This window comes from Episyrphus balteatus, chromosome 1 (assembly GCF_945859705.1).
Source record: "Episyrphus balteatus chromosome 1, idEpiBalt1.1, whole genome shotgun sequence".
In the NCBI taxonomy this organism is placed as follows: Eukaryota; Metazoa; Arthropoda; class Insecta; order Diptera; family Syrphidae; genus Episyrphus; species Episyrphus balteatus.
In genome coordinates this window covers 170,967,754-170,987,340 of record NC_079134.1, presented here as the reverse complement: position 1 = coordinate 170,987,340, position 19,587 = coordinate 170,967,754, and the positions used below count along the sequence as shown (strand labels likewise).

Genomic DNA, 19,587 nt, shown 5'->3' with positions numbered 1-19,587 from the left:
AAAAAATTTGGCGCAAAATTTTAAACGATTTAGTAAAGTACCAAAGCCATTTTAGTAATTTACTAAGTTAAAAATCAGACTGCTTTTGACTTAGTAAATAACTAAAATGGCTTAAGTATTTTACTAAATCGTTTAAAATTTTGAGCCTTTATATTTACTGGAAAAGAAGAACTATAGTGTTTTATTTAATTTAATTGTATTCTTCTTTCTAAGATGCAATTGTTCCAACAAGTGGCTTCACTCAATAAAGCAAATAAAAACTTTGTTTTTACATCTAGTGTCCACCTGTACAAATTTCCACAGTCCAACCGTGTGGACAGATTTTCTTGAACAGATGGAATTATGAAATTATGAATTTTTATAACACTTTAGAGCAATTTCATAGAAACGACTCTGACGATTTTGATTAAACTTTGGATTCATTTTGGTGTTTAAAATTTTCGAACTCTTAGGTCTAAGGAATTGATTTTCATTACGCAATAGGTTTATGTTTTTAATTCCTAACCCTAACTTAAAGGTGAAATAGGTGACAAATTTTTTTTTTTTTTCGATAAAAAAATTTATACTTTTCAAAGTAGTTGGTTAAAAATCTTATTATTGATTGCTTTTTATATTGATTTTGTGAAATGCTTATTTATTTATAACAAATGCTTTATTAAGAGAAAATTAGTAACTTTTTGAAAAATATTTTTCGTATTTAGTCCTAACTCAGTTTAATAAATATTAATTTTTTGTCTATAAACAATTCCTTAATGACTTCTAGAGCTTGGAGTTGTGCTTGGGCCCTCGTAAAGCAAAGGCTGGGTTAGCCTCTTTGGTGGACGCGTTGCTGGTGGCGCCGCCGGACCATCTCTAGCCTCTGCTGGAGCAGCAAAAACAGCAAACACAGCTAGGAATAGTCCAAATAAAATCAATAGCTTCATGTTGATTGGTGTATAAGAAGTGATCTTTAGCTTGCGAAAGTTGAATAGTTTTTGATAAGTGTTTTTGAAAAGAAGTTGCTTTTATATTTTTTGTCTCTAGGCTGCATGTTGTGTAGTTTACATTTAGAATTTTCATTGGAAATTTTTTTTTTTTAAGCAAGGGGATCTTCATTAAATTCAAAAACAAAATCAAATTTTACACACGCGTAGTTTATAATAAAAAGTAATTGATAATAATTTATTATTCATGGAGCATACTCGTTTGATATGCAGAAGCAATATGTGAAATGTAGCCGAGTTTTTGTTTACTTTCATTGGTGCAAAGTTGGTCTTTTTTAGTTTTCGACGAATCCATGTAAATCCTGTGTTTGCTTCTTGATTTTGATTCAATAAGAATTTAGTATGTCTAAAATGTCAAGACATTCAATCCCAGCCAGTTGTAGAAATTTTTTATGAAGTCCAAAAATGATTTGAAAAAAAATGTTACACATACGCCATAGTGACTTTTTAATGAAAGATTTTCTTTAGCCAATTGACTTTTGCTGACCACTTCCTGAACTTTAAGCTAACATAGTGATGGTGCAGTGTAAGTCAGTAAATGGTACAATTTGGAAGAAGCCTTTTTGTTTTTTGATTTCCGGTGCATATTCATGCCAAATGTTTATAATATCATTCGTTTGAAAAGGTTTTAAAAAAGTAAATTTGGAACTTGTTCTTGTTCCAAAGGAATCTTGCAGTTTCTTTAAACCTTATTTCGTAATAAACAAGTATGGAAGATTTCGACAAACGGCGTATATTTTAATGCTGTCTTTTTAAATATTTTTATCAAACTCCAGAAAAATTAGGACCATAACGAGAATTTAAAAAAATAAATAAAACAAAAAAAAATTGTATTCTAATCAACAGTGAGATTTTCTTTTTATTGTTCATTTCCTTATCTTTCTTTAAAAACTAGTGTTGTTTTGTTTATACATTATTTATATATACTTTTTTATATTTTTTTTTGCTTTAAGATTTGTTTTTTTGTTATTCCAGTCTATAGATTACATTTATTTTTTTTTTTTAATTTTCATCTGATTTCTAATTTCGAATTAATTATATATATCGCTTTTCTATATAATACAAAAAGGACATAACAATATTATTGTTTTTTTATTTTATTAAGTAGGTATAGATCCATATTTTTTGAGACTCGAAGTTTCAAGCACTGTTTGTTTTTTTTTTTTTGTTTAAAAATAAAATATTTTATAAAAGAAACAAAATTGTTTAAACAATATTAAAAATTAATAAAAAATGAAGTACTATTTTGTGGGACGCATAACAAATAAATAAAAATAAAACATTTATGTAATTCATTAATTTGTTTTTTAATATATGTATAAATGGGACAAACTGTCAATAAGTCACTACTGCTAAGTACAAAAATATTTTTTTTTTTTTTTTTTAATAATTTTTTTGTTGCTGTCGATATTAAAATTAATTTGTTTTTTTTTAATGGAATACACTCTTTAGTGTGTAAAAACATTAAAAAAAACTTTTTTATTAATAACTTGCCTATTCTCTAATAAAACTGTAATCGATAAATGTTCTGAGGTAGGAATCTTCAAATACGATTTTGATTCACTGTAATAGACGCGATAACGTGCTAAAAACGAATATGAATGAAAACAAAAAAAAAAAAAAAAAATACACAACGAACGAACGAATTTCATTCAACAAAATAATAAAAATTAAAAAATACTGCATTTGAATAGGAATGTGGTTGCAAAAGCTTAAACTCTACACAAAACATAAAAAAAACTAAGATTCAATTTACAAGTAAAAGACATACAAAATCGAGAAAAGGATCTGATTTGTGTAAAGTCTTCGATTCCTTAGCTCATTCTCTTGCTAGCATACTCTTGGAGTTTTTGCAGAGCTATTGTTTTATTAATCTCGACTATGTCACGAGAGTATTTGGCCGATTGGAGTTGCACTTCGAGGATCTTCATGCGCATATAGTGCTCTTTACTTTGCATATCCATGAAGACTTTAAGTTCGCTTTCACTTTCGGATGAGGTACGTTGGCGCTTAGCTGGCGGTGACACATCTGAGGTGGGAAATGAAGCTGCTACAGATGATGGCGGCGGAAATTGTCCGGCACGAAGTGCATTTAACGCCTCCAGAGTTGCCGAGATATTGTTCATGTTGAATTGTGGGGTAAAGTTCATTTGATCGGGTGCAAAGCCGTTATCGAGGCTTGCATGTGGCATCGGAGGACTTCGCATACCTCGATCGGGTATTGATTCGTCTTGATCGTTTGGTGACGAGGCAGAGAGCCGATCACCATTGTGATGGCTGTCGGTGTAGTTTTCATTGGGCTCCTCTTCTTTAATGTCAACATCGCAATGTTCTTGTGGTGGGGTCCGACTGCTATAAAAGACAGAAAATTATCAGTTATTAAAAGTTGAATAAGAAAAAGACTGTTAAACTTACTCTTCCATATCGTTATCAACTTCATTTTCATCATTTTCGTTTTCATGCTCATTTTTGTATTCAAAATCTTCTTCTAAGGCCAATGGCATTTTGGAATAATCAACACCATCGAGTGTTTCACTTTTGCATGCTTTCTTCGATTCTTGCATAAATTCCCATATTTCAAAAGTAAAACTTGATGGTTTCTTGCGATCGGCTATTTCTTGACCAAATCGAGTCATTCGATTGTTGTAGTCCATAATTTCATTACGAGTACAAGCTATTCAAAAAAATTATATAAACTGTTAAAATATGTTTTTTAGTAATAAAAATTCGGGCTTATTACCTTTCATGCGTCTCCATTGTTCTTTTAATCTATTACATGTCCTATCTGGACCAAAGGCATTTGAGAATTTCTGATGAATTATTTTCCAAGCTTTATTTTTCACTGCCGTTAAGCCGGCATCTAATCTTTTATTTTCAATAATTCGCATATCCTTGCGACATAAATCGAGTAGAAACTTTTTTTCCTGGTGATTCCAGTTTTGTGTGCGTTCCCGTTTCTTGTACATGTTTAAGGTGGGATTATTCATATATTGTTGCATATCTGAAAAATAAATACAAAAATAGTTTAAGTTAAAATTTAAATTTACTAGGCTTTCATATGTGATTTTATAAATACAAAATATACTCTGTCAAATTGTTCTCCACTTTTCAGACACACTAAATTTACTGGACTTAAATAAGTGTTTTTTTGTTTGCGAAATATAATATGTAGTAATTAAAAAACCCTATGTGTCAACATTTGTGATAATATTTTGGTCTTCTCAGGAGAAGTAACTTGCTTGAGCAATATTTAAATCAGTAGCAATCTCGTTTTTATACATATTACGATATTATGGTGACTTTTCTATGAAAATGTGATAAATTTATTTCTGTTCTATGTACTAACTCAAAAGTATGAATGTAGTTTCTTAGTCTAATTTTTTGAAAAATCAAATGTATTTCAATTTTATTTAGAAGCACAATGATGAAACTATGTCGTACACATTTTACGCTTCCTGATGTTACCTTCCTTTGTTTTAATTTTTAAAAAAATCCCTAAAAATGTATTTAATTGTATAAATGGTGACATAAATTTCGTACAGAAATACTTTTATACAAAAAAAAAAAAATACGTTTACGCCGTAGTGACCTGGATTTTTTAATGTAGCTAATGCAAATTTTAATATAATTCCATGAAAAAGTGGACATGATGTGTTATCAAGTTTATTTAACATTTTTCTATATCATTACTTACAAACGGACACTATTTATGCAAGTTGCAAGAAAAGATACCCTTTTGGCTAGTAATTTAATTGAGGGAGTAGCTAGAAGTGATCTACAAGCATTTTTATCATAGCATATGTATCAACTTGGCAGCTACCAGCTACAGAAGAATTCTGCATGAACGTGAAGTAAAAATAAAACCACAGAAAACAAGATGGATCCAAGTGTGACTATGGGTACTTCCCATTATGACTGTTAAATTTTAATGTAAGAATAAATAATTCCCAGAACGTTGAGTTACCTGAATATTTTCAAATTTTTTCTCGAAATATTGTACAAATGTTGGCTTTCTCACTAATTTTAAAAATTATAATTTTTATGTTAGGAATCTTCATAAATATTTGCACTCTTAAATCTAAGGCCTGGTACTCACATGCGTTTTTTTGTTGGAGCAGAAATTTGATTCTTACATTACTCACGGTAAGAGCTTTGTTAAAAGGTTGATATATGCCAGATGAATAAAAAAAGATGAAAACAAATCAAATTTTGGTGGTTGTTGGATTGAATCGGGTTGATTCGTGGTTTGCATAAAAAAGGTGATTATTTTATATGCAAAATGTGAAATCGTGAATTTTTAGGTGTTTATTTGGTGGCAGACTCTTTTACATTGTTTTGCAGTTTTATTTCCTTCTGAGAGAATTTTCTCTCAAGTCTTAAAAATTTGACAGGCTTTCTAATTTATTGCATAAAAAGTGAGGAACAGACTTAATATATTTAATTGTTTTTTTTTTTTTGTAAATATGTAGAGGTACACTGCCGGCCGCTCATCTGAATAGGTTCACATTTTAGTTCATCTTACTTTTAGTCTGTCTTGGTACTTATTGCAATTTCACATCTTTTTTTTATATGTAACGAGAGAACATCTTTATGCGCTTAGTTTAGGAGAAAAAAAATTGTCTTAGGGCCTACCGTTCTTCTCACACGGTAGCTAGACCAAATCTATTCATAAAAACAAGCATATTTTTTGGCTCATCTGAATAGGTTCAAAAGAAGAAATGTTAATAAACGATGAGTTGCATGGGTCAGTTGGACTCAAAATTGTGTCTGTCAATAAATCTGATTGTGTTTATCCTGTAAGGACAAAAACGGGTCGGGAAAAATCTTTAAGCGCGGAAAAAATGGGGAAAATAAAAGAAATCTTTGAATTAGGCCGAAATTAACGATGCATTGGGACAAAAACAAACCACAAGTTAAAATTTAGTATGCAGTTATTTGCGCAGTATCAAAAGGTATAGAAACAACATTAAAAGTCGAAGTTGCTCAGCCACAACATGGGACGATAGATGTGCAATGATCAGAACAGCATGACTTCGCGCTAAAAATAAAGCTGAAAACCGGTATAAAATGCAGTTTAACGACTGCAAAACGGGTTTTCAGCACTGGTAAACATTTGAGAAGAACAAAACTCAGCAAAATTAACCACTTTAAAAACCACGAAAAGAAACTCGCCTCCAATAAAACAAAAAAAAAACCTGTCGTGAAAGTCGGATTTGCAACCGGTGATTTTTCAAAGGAAACAAATGAATTAAGTGGGCCCTGAGGGCTAAATTCCTATTTTCATGACCTTCGTAGAGAGAAGCCTTTTTTTTTAGGTATCTGCATAACTGTGAAGGCAGTGTCATTAAGTGCGAAGCTATTTCCTTCTACAAAACTTTCGATCTGCAATTTTAAACACATTTTGATTTTAATATTGGAGCCGAGTTTCTTTTCATGGTTTTTAAAGTGGTAAATTTTGCGAAGTTTTGTTCTTCTCAAATGTTTACCAGTGCTGACAACCCGTTTTGCAGTCGTTAAACTGCATTTTATACCGGTTTTCAGCTTTATTTTTAGCGCGAAGTCATGCTGTTCTGATCATTGCACATCTATCGTCCCATGTTGTGGCTGAGCAACTTCGACTTTTAATGTTGTTTCTATACCTTTTGATACTGCGCAAATAACTGCATACTAAATTTTAACTTGTGGTTTGTTTTTGTCCCAAATGCATCGTTAATTTCGGCCTAATTCAAAGATTTCTTTTATTTTCCCAATTTTTTCCGCGCTTAAAGATTTTTCCCGACTCGTTTTTGTCCTTACAGGATAAACACAATCAGATTTATTGACAGACACAATTTTGAGTCCAACTGACCCATGCAACTCATCGTTTATTAACATTTCTTCTTTTGAACCTATTCAGATGAGCCAAAAAATATGCTTGTTTTTATGAATAGATTTGGTCTAGCTACCGTGTGAGAAGAACGGTAGGCCCTAAGAGAATTTTTTTTCTCCTAAACTAAGGCCATAAAGATGTTCTCTTGTTACATATAAAAAAAAGATGTGTAATTGCAATAAGTACCAAGACAGACTAAAAGTAAGATGAACTAAAATGTGAACCTATTCAGATGAGCGGCAGTGTAGCTAGTAGTAGTGAAAATATTTTTTATAAAGAAAAAAAGGTACGTATACGCCATAGTGATCTGTTTTTTTTTTTCTATGTAGCTACTGGAAATAACAATGGGTAATTTTGTTTAAGATTTTTACTATTTTTATGGATTTTGAAATGTGAACAGATTTAAAATGTAAGAATAATTTACGTTCCATTTAGAAGTGGACCGCGGAAAACCAAACACATTAACCAAAATTGATATAAGTATTCTAGAGAATGGCATAATTTAGACATATTAACAAATATAGGCTTGCTGTAAGATTTTATAGAAAGATTTGGTTTGGTTAATTAGTATTAATTAGGGAATTAAGTTTTTGCAGAAATATGCAGAGATAAATAAAGATGCTAGAAAAATACAAAAAATTATGATACCTTAACACAAAAAAAAATAAAATTTAATCGTTGTCTTAAAAACAAAACAATTATATCGTGGGCACAACGCCAAAACCACGAATCTGCAAATTTGTAGTTTCGAGAAAAACGGCTTTAAAGTTTTGGAAACTCATGCAATCTTATGGAAACTCGTGCAACGTTAATTGATATTTTAGGCTTCTAAACATCAGATAGAGGATTGGGGTCGATGCAGTGAATAGAGATACCGATAACAAGTTAAATGACGCATTAAAGTGAAAATGGGCCAAAAATGCAGATTCGCGGTTTTGGCTTTGTGCCGACGATATACAGCTTATAGATCTAAAAAAATCTAAGCCTTTCTTAGATTTTAGAATTATGCTTCTTAAGATTCGACATTTGCTTTGGAAATCTTTAACAGTTTCTTAATGCATTTATCTTTAAAAATATTTTGGTTAAAAATAATTTACCACATTTAACATCAGGACCATCGAATATGCCGTGATTGCCGTTTTGCCAATTGGCGGCGATCTTCATAAATGCCTCCAGATCGTTAGCTGTATACGATTTGTTAACCTAAAAATAAAATAAAAAAAAACATTTTAAATATTGAGTCAAAAATAAACTAGAAAGTAGTAAAATAAAATTTCCCTTCTACACAGAGAAAAATATGACCCGCTAAAAACTAACAGATTGTCATATTGTTTTACCGTCCATACATTTCATAAGGAAATCTTATTAAAATCAACGATTAATAAGGTTTTTTTAATTAGATTTCTTATTATTTTTATAGAGAAAATCTTATTAAAATTTGACTGAAAAGTTGATTTTTTTTTCAACTTAGCAGTAGAACAAAAATCGCGATCAATATTTTCATGGCAGGTTGGTTCAGGTGGTAAGGTGGGTGACTAATGATTTGAAGTCTCCAGTTCGATTCCCAGCCTGGCCATCGTTTTTTTTATTTTTTTGCAGATTTTAAAACAATAAGGAAAACCCGATTGTTTTAATAAGGTTTCCTTCTTGGATGAAAACCATAGAGAAATCTTATTGTTTTTGTTCTATTTTATGAGGTCTATTTTTCTCTGTGTATTAAAATTTTAAAAATAATTTTGTCTTCTTATTGAAATTAAAAGAAAAAAAATCAAACCAATTTAATTTTTAAAAAGTTTCAATACAAACAATATTAAATTTTTAAACTTATTTATTCTAAAGATAATGCTGTTTCGCTTCAAATTTCTTGAAGGTCTCTGTTATAAATTATCGTTATGCTAAGTAATAACTCGTAAGCCTGCGCTCACTTTTTACCGCAAGCCTTGGAAACTATTTTATTAAGGACCAAAAAAAAAGCTCATCTTCATCCATGAACCTTAAATGATATCCCCAGGAAGTTTTATTAAAATCAGATAAGCAGTGCAGACTAGAGGCTATCACAAACAGACATTTTTACTTACATTTATTATGCGAACATTCAAGTGAAAAATTATTTATTTTCAATTGGCTCTATTTTTGTAGTTTATCTATATAATTATTTCTTATGGCATACTCAAACATAAATTATTCCTTTTAAAAACAATTTTTCAAATTAAAAGGAAAAACTGTTCTAAATACACAATCAGAGGGTTAAAAATAAGTTATGTGTGTCATTAACTATATACATAAATATTATATTATTCTTAAAAAAAGGGGTGGAGACTTGAAAAATCAATTAAAAATATCAAGAAAATATGCTTGTAATTCATTCCCCAAAAATTATTTCTATTCCCCTATATCAAACCAAAACTAATGTCAATCTTAAATCTAACAAAAAAAAAAAAAAAAAACGACATCAACTTTAACACAAAACGATAAATAACCAAATCGATGAACATACAATAGAAATGCTTCATTGAAATGAAATTACACCGACATACATAAATAAAAATATCTGGGGGTATAGTTACCTACCATACCAAAAATCGTGCAATCGTTCTTAAAAGTCAAATGCTAAATTAAGGTACTTTTGTGGGGGAGAATATCAAAGAGGGTGCGGGGAGAGAAAAGAGAGAAATATAAATAATAAGTACCTTCTTTGAAGAACTCGACAGTCGACACTATGTATAAACAATATTGTCAGTCATCATATTGGATCGATTTAAGTGGGTTGGGTTTAACGTTCTTAATTTGAATGAAACGAACGAACAAAGAAAAAAAAAAATATGAAATCAAAATAAAAATGAAAAAAAAAAAAATTATAATTATTATGAAAAAAGTTAACGACTTTTCTTTATCTTTGAGTTATTTTATTTTTTTTTTTCGATTTTTATAAGTTATGCAGCAGCTATGAAGTTTAAATGAGTATAGATACAGCTGGATACATAGAACAAAAAATAATAAAGTAAGACAAACAATGTTTGCTAAGTGCTAACTATAAGTCAGTCAACTTATTTTTTTTTTGGGAGGAATAATAAAATTAAAATTCCATAGAGTTTTGAATTCAGTTTAACCCGAAGAAAATCACAGTTTACTTACACAATTGATAAAATATAATAGGGTTGCCAAAATAATTTTTTTAGATTTGTTTTAAATGTTTAATGTTATTGATATATTGGTTAAAAATGAATTCATTAAAAAAAATGTATTTACATACATTAAATTATTATAAATAAACGGATATTAAATTTAAAATTCTGTATTTCGTATGACATATTCACAAAAATTAAGTTAAAACTTTTTTCTATAAAAAAAATTTAGTGCTGCGACACATGAGTAAAATAAGATTAAGCTGATGGCAACCCTGTTTAAATGTAAAAACAATAGACAGATTGTTTTATAGCCAAAATGTATCATAGGTGAGACTAAAGTTTACAATATACATTTGAACAGACTTTTCTTCCTAAAAACCCTGTCCGTTATTGTTTACAGAATAACTTATTTTTGATTGAAATATATTCTAAAGAAAATAATTTACAAAACACAACATTAGTAAGTAACTTAACAGATGTTAAAAGTAATGCAAAAGCGCTCAATATCAAATGAATAGATTTGTTTTATTAAATATCCCAAGTTTATCATAAACATACATATGTCTCATATTTCATCTAAGAAGCGATAGACTTGTATTGTATCCAGGTCATTGTACAATTAAACAATAAGTTGCATTTATCCAGTTGAAGTAATATTAATAATGAATTTTTCATATTTTTTAAGTTTATTTTCATAGATGTGTCGTTACGTTTAGACATAAAAACAGAAACAAAAATAATGTTTACGTATGCTCATATCTTGTGTGAGTAACACTTAGTTTGAATTTATTATTTTTATGGAGAATTACGTGCTTGATTACTTTTTTTTTTGTTTTTTTTTACTCAATAGCAATATATCATAAATACGTTTTTATTGGTTTTGACTCTTGTCCTTGAATTATATTGTCATCTCCTTGAAAAAAAAAAAAATTGACGTGCATTTAGTTTGAAATAATGGAGGAAAAAAAAAAGATTTCATCCATCCTGGAACGCATAAAAAAGGTAAAAGTCAGAGCATATTTCACTTAAATTTTATATTTTATATAAAAAACGCTAAAGTAAAAAAAATAAATTTAATCGAACAAACCAACAAATTGCTGAATGTTTTCATTTCTCCTTTATTTTTCAATTTCACCACAAAAATCATTTTTGAATTTCTGATTATTACAGGAACATCACAATTCCTTACAATTCAAGAACTCAAATTCAAATGATCAAATAATACATTTAAATCATTTTGGGTTAAGTTAGTTTATTCATATTGATATATAAGTTGTATGAAGAAACGTGTAACTTTGTGAAGAAAGAATAGAAATAAATTTTCTTGCAAAAAAAAAAAAAGAAAAAATCTACCTATTTTTTATTCTATCTTTTTTAAATACATGTTTTTTATATGACAACCTATATTAATTTTATATCATCTGAAAGCTTATTGTTTCAGCTCAAAATATTTATATCTTCCATTGTCTATACAACATCTACAAAAAGAGCTTATTTTTTTCAAACCAAATCACTTTTCATCAAAAAAGCAAAAAAATCAATCTTTTTTCTCTTTTAACACAATTAAGGGCCAATTTTTCAATAGTCAGATAAACCTCAGATAGAGCTTATTCCTAGGAACAAAAGTTTTTTATATTGACATTTATTCTTCTGATAGTCTACCTGATGATTGAAAAATCAGGGCTAAATATATTTTTTTAAACGACAACCTATAGGAAATTTTATATCATCTGAAAGGTTATTTCACCTTTTATATGACGTATGAATCATATTTCTACCATGCCTAGAAAAAAATAAAATGCACGACTGGGGCCGCACGTACTTGCTCTTGTAGTTCAAAGTATCTATATCTTAGATAACTATTGGAAATTAAATTTTTTTTCAAAACTTTTTAGATTTTTTTTTACACTTCTAAATGACAAGAAATATCTGTCTGCAAATTTTGAATAAAATTGGCTTAGCCTTTGATGAAATATACGACATTAACTAAAAAATACATCAATTTGGCAGAAAACGGCAACGCCATACCGTTCTAGGAAATTTTTGTGAAAAACTAAAAAAGCTGTTTTATTAGACTCATTAAGACTATAACGAATACCAAATTTAATCGAAATCGTTAGAGTCGTTTTCGAGAAAATTGCAATAACTCATTAACGATACACGGGAAGAGCCGACATTAGCGATTAAAAAAAAAGAAATTGTCATATTTCCACTATCCGTATTTTTTGAGAAAAACTAAAAACGCAGTTATATTAGATATACGTACAGCATTACTTGTGTCAAATTTAATCAAAATCGTTAGAGCCGTTTTCGAGAAATTTGCAATACCTCGAAAAGTTTGTATGGGAGGTATACGTTCTAGGCGAGATATTAAAAAACAAAAAAAAACAAACCTTGGAAATTACGAAATAATCATCTGTACCAAATTTCAAGAAAATTCGTCCACCTGTTTAGGCTGCAGCTTATTGTACACCTTTTTTTGACGACGCACAGACGCACAGACGCACAGACGCACCGACGCACAGACCGACGGACGTCATGACGAAAACCACTTTTTCAGACTTCTCCATTATCGTAATGTTAGTTTTGATTAAAACCTCGAATTATTTTTTTGACACGAAACCAATACTTGCCCTATAGAGCAAGTAAAAATAAGAATTTTTTAAAGATTACGGTACTTCCTACACTGGCCATCGTCAACAGATCTCCACAGGTGTTTTGAGGTATTTAAGATTGTGTAACTTGTAGAGCTCGTACAGTTAATTGTGATATATCAAATGGATAAATCAAGTTTGTATGTGCACTAGATCAAAAGATATAACGTGTGTAGAAAAAGAATCTCAGAATTTTCAATATATAAAATTAATTGAAATTTTGTACATTTATAGTTTATTTAATTACCTATCTACAGAACAAATTTCATTCATCTATCTATTAAAACAAAAAAGTTATAACAAGTTGAATGTTCGTGTCGCGTTTTCGTTTCATCTTGTTTCAAATCACTACGATACAAAAGAAGTTTTCACTTCAAAATAAAAGACAGTAATCGTTCAAAAATCTATTTTTGGAATGCATCACTTCTTAGAACCGTCTGGGGCAATGATTAATGATTAAGAGTTCTCGATGTGGTTCTGTTCTGTTCGAATTTACTATAAATTTGAGTACTATTGATAAAGAAAAGATAAAATAGTACACTGAGAGAAAAATATGTTTTGATTGTAAAAAGATAATGTATACAAAAATTAATACTTTGATTCAATTGTTTAAAAGAAGGAAATTTAAATCAATTCAGTAGACATAGTTAAGACTTAAACTCTTATGGAGTTTTCGATTGGCAGTCCGGAAGCGTCCGGAATCATTCTGAAAAAATTTTATTCATACAAAACTGTCAGTTTTGTGCGAATAAAACGCTTTCAGAATGATTCCGGACTGCCAAAATCGAAATTACTAATACAAAAATTATTGATTTTGATTACAATCAAATAAACATTTTGGTAAAAGTATTTTTTATTTAAGAGCCGATTTTTCCATCTTCTAATAAACAGTCAGTTAACTGTTCGACGAATAAATTTATTAGGCTCATAAACAATCGGATAACAACATTGAATTTTTCAATCAAAAATAATTTATTCTACAGAATAACAAAAAAAAAATTGTCAAATTAAATAATATTCAAAACTAAACGTCTTTTTTATTTATAATTGTTTTTGTTTTCTTGTGTTCCTCTGTATTCTTTGTCAAAATTATTTCAAAGCAGCTTTGACAATTGACACAGTATTTTTATTGATATTATTCCTTAGAATAATTTTTATTCGTCTCTGAAAGAAGCAGATAGTTTTATTCATAGGAATAAGCTATATCTGCCTGTTGAAAAAATGATTTTTTCTCTATCAGGAGAATAAGTACTAACTGACTGTTTAACTGACTGTTGAAAAATTGGCCCTAAAAAGGATTGCCACATACAAGTAATTTTCTTACAAAATTTTTTAACTTAATTTTTTGGTACCAAATATTTGCATGTTCTTACAATGTATATAAAATTATAAAAAATATCACATTGAAATTGTTTATTTAAAATAGGATCACAACTTATAAATTTCCGTTTTAATAGTGGCAACCAAACCTACGACATCGACATAGTCTTGCATTTTATTTCTGAATTATACTGTTTAATGATCCTAAACGAATTCTTCTTTGATTTATATAAACTAAACAACATCAACATAATCAACGACATTTTTATACATCCACATCAAGTACCTACCTAAATATAAAGCTCCAAACGACAATGATTGCTCATTACTCATGGTAAGGCAAATTCACACTCCTATTTTCAAATCCCTGCCCTGCCCAGTCTGTTTTACTCCCGCTTCGCATCTACAACTTTCTTCATCATCGTCGTCAGTCGTCTTATTCCAATGTTCACATCAACTGTTTTATGAACTCACGAAAAATTGTGTATCTCTTCAAAAAATTTCGAATGTCATCGAACCATAAAGTATGGAATAATACGCATCCACATTTTATAAGTGCCTTTAGTTGTTTTTTCTTATTTTTTTTTGTTTTTGTTTTGTAGGTATAAGAAAAACTCATTTCAATTGACGAACGTTTTTCTTGACAAGCGAAGCTATATTGAATGTGGATCTACTATTCATTTAAAAGTTTCTAAGTATTTTATTAATACCGACCGACTTGTTCGTTATTTTTGGGTTTATTCCAAACGAAATGAGTGTTTTTTTTTTTAGTTATTGTATCTAGATACCTTGCGGTGAATATATGGATGTGGTGTAACTACTCGTACATTTAATAGAAAGATAGTTCAGTGACATGGGGAATATATAGGAATTTCTTCAGTCTTTGTACTTACATTTTAATGGATAAACCAATCAAACCAACGTTCAAAAAAAGAGAACAAAAGGTGGAGGTGTAGAAGGTACAAACTGGCAACTGGCAGCCGTTAACTTTGTGTCAGTTAAAGTGTTAATCATGATTCTTAAGTTTATTATATTTTTTTTCTCTTTATTCTATACGCATTTTTTTAGATACTTTTTGTTCTATTATCCCAGACAGAGGTTACTTATTCGTTTTTTTTTTTAATTGAATTAGTCATGAACATGATGATAGACAATTGAACCGGTCGTTGGTAAATGATGGTGGAGGAGGAGGTAGGTAATACGGGGTACCTTTTTACTTACCTACCTGGGTCATTTGAATGTTATATTATTATTATTAAGAAATATAAATGCTGTGAGATACTTTTGTATCTTTAGTTCGACATAGATTGAGATGGAAGAAAGATAATCTCGGTGATGTTTGATATATCACGTTTCGTTATTTGGGACTATACATGATTTAATTTTTTTTTGTTTTTAAGTGGAGACCTTATAGAGATACAAAGAAACCATTTACAAAAATTGTAGTTATGATGGGAATAAAGAATAGAATATTCCTATGAAATTTAAGATTAAAAAAATTCCAAAAGAGTTTTGGGATTAATTGTTATAAATCGCTTCATATAGAGCTTCCTTTGATTTCTATTAGTATTTTGATGTGCCTATACCGCTTATAAACACAATACACTTATATGAAACAAGTTTCAAAGTAAAAAGAAAGCTGATAGGCGTTTGAGGGATGAAAAGTAATTTTGTATACAGCAAACGTCAAGAACATGTCTAAGAATTTTGAAAAGGTTTTGTGACAGAACAGAAGATCTAAACTTAGACATAAAATAATGAAAGAAGAGGGGATTAAATTTCTGCCTAGGCATAAGATAGTAAATTATAATTTAAATGTCAGATGCTCTCGCGCATTTAAAATTGTACTTTACTTATCCATTAAGATGATACAGCAAATAAGAATGGAGTACCTTCATTTCAATGTGTTCTGTTAAGTTTATTAAAATTACACAATAATAAAAAGCTAAGATCTTTGTTAGTCATATCACAAGTAGAAATACATATAAAAAATAAATGACAAATCAGTGAAAATTCTCCACATGATTTGAATTTTTTCTCTACAGCTGCTTAAAAAATCATAACGAAATTTTTCGTTTCAGATTTCGTTTTGCTATTTTTATATGGAAAATTTCGTTTCGCTTCAGCTGCATACTATTCTTAAAAAGCCTCAAGCCTCGTTTTTCATAAAAGTAACAAATTTGGTTTGACCTTCTGCGAAGCGAAAAGTAAAAAATTTCCAAGTACAATTTATCTTAAAACGTGTAATGTTAAAGGTGTGTACCTTTTTTTATGGGATTCCACTTTAAAACAATGTACTTTAAATGGAAATAAACCTTAAATTAAAATGTCTTCACTTACAAATAAAAAAAGACTTTGTTATCAAATTAAATAGATTCTTTCAAAATGAAACATTCAAGGTATTCAGAAGATTTGTCCATTTAATTGAAGTCTTCTTTGCATAGACCTATGCAGAAATCTTCTTAATTAAATACAGATTTTATTTGTTTTTAGCATGCCTTTTTTTCTAAGTGTACTATTCCCGATTCACAACAGTGTTTAAGTTCTGTACAATGAAAGCCACATTGATTTAACTATTATTCGGAATGATTTTGCGTTGAAGATGAACATTTTAAAATCAACGTGGAAAATAGGTTAATTTTTGATGGTTTCGTATCTTAAGGTCACATAAATCAAAGTAGTTCATCTTTGAAACAAAGACGTTTCAACTTCAATTTATTTTTTCCCTCAGTCTAGTTCTCACATTGAGAAAAGTTCTGAAGAAATATTGTGGATTGGAACAAAACCGTCTTTTTTTTGTATGAACTTAACTTTTTGACGCCATCTAAATTAAGTGTATAAATTTAAGCTTTCGAAAAAATTATCATTCATAACTTCAAGTGTTGCCGGTGTTTTTTAATAATTTTTTTTTTTGATTTCCTCTCCCACTTAAATGGGGGGAGATAGACACCCCCTCCCATAGTAAACAATGATTGTATTTAACCCCCTCTAAAAAAAACCGCTATCAATTCTTGGTTGCTATGTTATCGTAATTTTCCCTCAAATGTGTCTTTTTTACTTGAGTAAAACTGAAAATGCGAAAAAAAGATAGGTTCAAATGGCCATACTTTGGTTAATTTTCAATGAAAAAAAACTTAATAAACTCAGCATTTTGAAGGAAATTCAATCTTCTTTTTTTTTTATTAGAGCCTATGCCTGAGTTAGTGCCTATCTCAGCCCAAATAAAAGACACAACCAAAAAAGGAAAAAAAAAAATTACAAATCGATTTTTGACGTGATAACGTCTTATAAATCGATGAACCATGGCAGCCACTATACAAAAGTGACACCATTTTCTCCCGTTCAATTTCAATTAAAAATTAAAAATAAACTATTAGAGATACAAAAATCTTCTATAGCTTATTTGAAAGATAATAACCTAAAGTTAAATACATTTGAAGGATTTTAAATAGGTAAAACAAAAACGCGACAGTGTAAAAAAAGTTAGGGGCCTGATACGGATTTTTTACATACATGTGCAAAAAATTGGTATTTTAAAATAGTTTTTGACCGAATAACGGGAAAAACAAGTTTTTTTTGTCGCAAGTTTTTTGACCTTTTTAACGGTTTTTTATTTTTATCTTTTTTTCTTCAACAGATAAATAAATGAAATTTATATTGTAGATAGATTATAGACAGGACTATATCTGTGCAAAATTTCAATCAATTTTGTAGTCACAATTTTGAGATAACGGTCATTCAGGAGGTTCTTTCTTTTGATCTAAATCAAATACAAATTTGATTTAACTTTATTGAGCATCCTGATTTGGTATATCACACATAACTGTACATTCACTACAAGCTTCACAATGTTAAATTAAAAAACTTGCGAAATATGTACCTCAAAACACCTGTGGAGATCTGTTGATCATGAACATCCACCAGTGTGGGGAGTACCCTAATCTCAGTTTGGAATTTCGACATGGTTGGCTTTAAAAAATTCTAACTTTTTTTCTAGACATCGCAGAAATAAGATTGAAACGTCATATGAAAGGTGAAATTATAAGCTTTTACATGATATAAAATTTTATTTTTTTATTTTATAGGTTGTCCAAAAAAATTGATTCAATAGCGTGAGAGCATAAAATTATATGTTTTTTTTTTTGCTTTTTTTGATAAAAATTGATCGAGTTCAAAAAATTCTAGCTCTTTTTGTAGATGCCTAATAGACATGATCAATATATATATTTTGAGCTGAAGCGATAAGCTTTCAGGTGGTATAAAATTTATTATAGGTTGTTATATCAAAAAAATGAATTTTTGGGTGATGGAAATGATTTTTTCACTTTTTTCATAAGAAATGATTGTTTTTAATAAATTATTTTAATACTTTTTGCGCATTGTAAAAATTTTAAAATGGTTTTGCTATTTAGAAGAAATATTTGGCTTTTTAATGGTATAATTTTTTTGTAAGCTTTTAAAATAAAAAAATGAATATAATGAGAAAAGAAAAAAGGTAATTTTTTTTAGTTTTTTCTTGTAAATTAGGATTGTTTGAAATAAATAAACGGATCAATTGACTCATTTTTAAAGCACACACCTGTTTTCTTACGACATTATCACGTAAAATCATCGTCCGTAAACCGGCTTTACAGACAACCTCTTTTTTTTAAATTTTTTTATGTTAACTGTTTTGGTATGGAAATTGTTTTCATCAATAAAAAAAAAAACATTATTCTGATAGAAAATTTAATTCTCTACAAAATGTTTTAAGCGCAATATATAAAAAATTTTACTTTGTTTACGAGATGTATTGATAAAAACAAAAAGGGGGCTTTTGCACCCCTATATTCAATTTCCACTCTCTCATTAAATAGAACTCAGCGGTTTTATCATCTTTTATAATCTGTGAACGTCTTAGTTCCTTATTGCCCTGTTTTTTTTTTTTTTGACATAATCAATAGCCCATTTAATGAAATCATTTTTTAGGGCCTTACCACTCAAGTTTTGGAAAAAAAAACTTTAAAAAAAAATTAATTAGGTACTATAAATAGAGCAAAGAACATCATCTCGCATTTAATAGATTCTGTGATAGGGGTAATTTTTGTTTAACTTAATTTAATCTCACAAGACACCCAGCAAATGCAAACTCTCTATACTAAACACCATCCCAGAATAAATAAATTCTTAAAAAGAATATTATCTCGCTTACTCACTTTTTGTAAAAGATAATAAGTATAAATAATAATAATTCCAACAAAAACCACAAAACAAAAATAAAAACAAATAACCAAATAAAATTAGTGAACAAAACTTTGTATATACACGATAGGAAATGAGTATATGTGTGTATAAGGCAACTTCCTGCAGCTATGCAATAGCACCAACAACTAACTTAAAATCCCAGCTTAAAAGAGAGAGACCAGAAAATGATAAACACACTAAAACTACAGCCAGAGTATAGATATACTAATTTAAAAGTAACATAATCCCACGCCATCGGCTTTATATATACAAAAATATACTTTGTGTAAATTTTAGATAAGAAATGGAATATACGACGATTTTTAAGTTCAAATACCCAATTGTAGCAACAAACAAGTACAAAGTGCACAACACACCAAAAAACTAGCTAAGCGCGATAGTGACTCATT

General features: G+C 29.2%; 1 protein-coding gene across 4 annotated transcripts in view; it reads right to left on the bottom strand.

Annotated features, from left to right (window-relative positions):
- Positions 1–1,845: 1,845 nt before the first annotated feature.
- The window catches only part of LOC129907221 (uncharacterized), a 59,766-nt gene continuing 42,024 nt past the window's right edge, over positions 1,846–19,587 (bottom strand). For 2 of the 4 annotated variants that reach the window (XM_055983318.1, XM_055983322.1), the window contains exons 2-5: positions 7,950–8,055; positions 3,724–3,984; positions 3,399–3,657; positions 1,847–3,335 (exon numbers count right to left, since the gene is read on the bottom strand). In XM_055983318.1, the coding sequence (XP_055839293.1) occupies positions 2,798–3,335; positions 3,399–3,657; positions 3,724–3,984; positions 7,950–8,016 (1,125 nt within the window). In that variant the 5' untranslated portion in view covers positions 8,017–8,055 and the 3' untranslated portion in view covers positions 1,847–2,797. Of the gene's footprint in view, positions 3,336–3,398; positions 3,658–3,723; positions 3,985–4,059; positions 4,190–7,949; positions 8,056–19,587 lie in introns of those variants that run through there. The other 2 variants (XM_055983319.1, XM_055983321.1) reach the window with 2 other exon arrangements.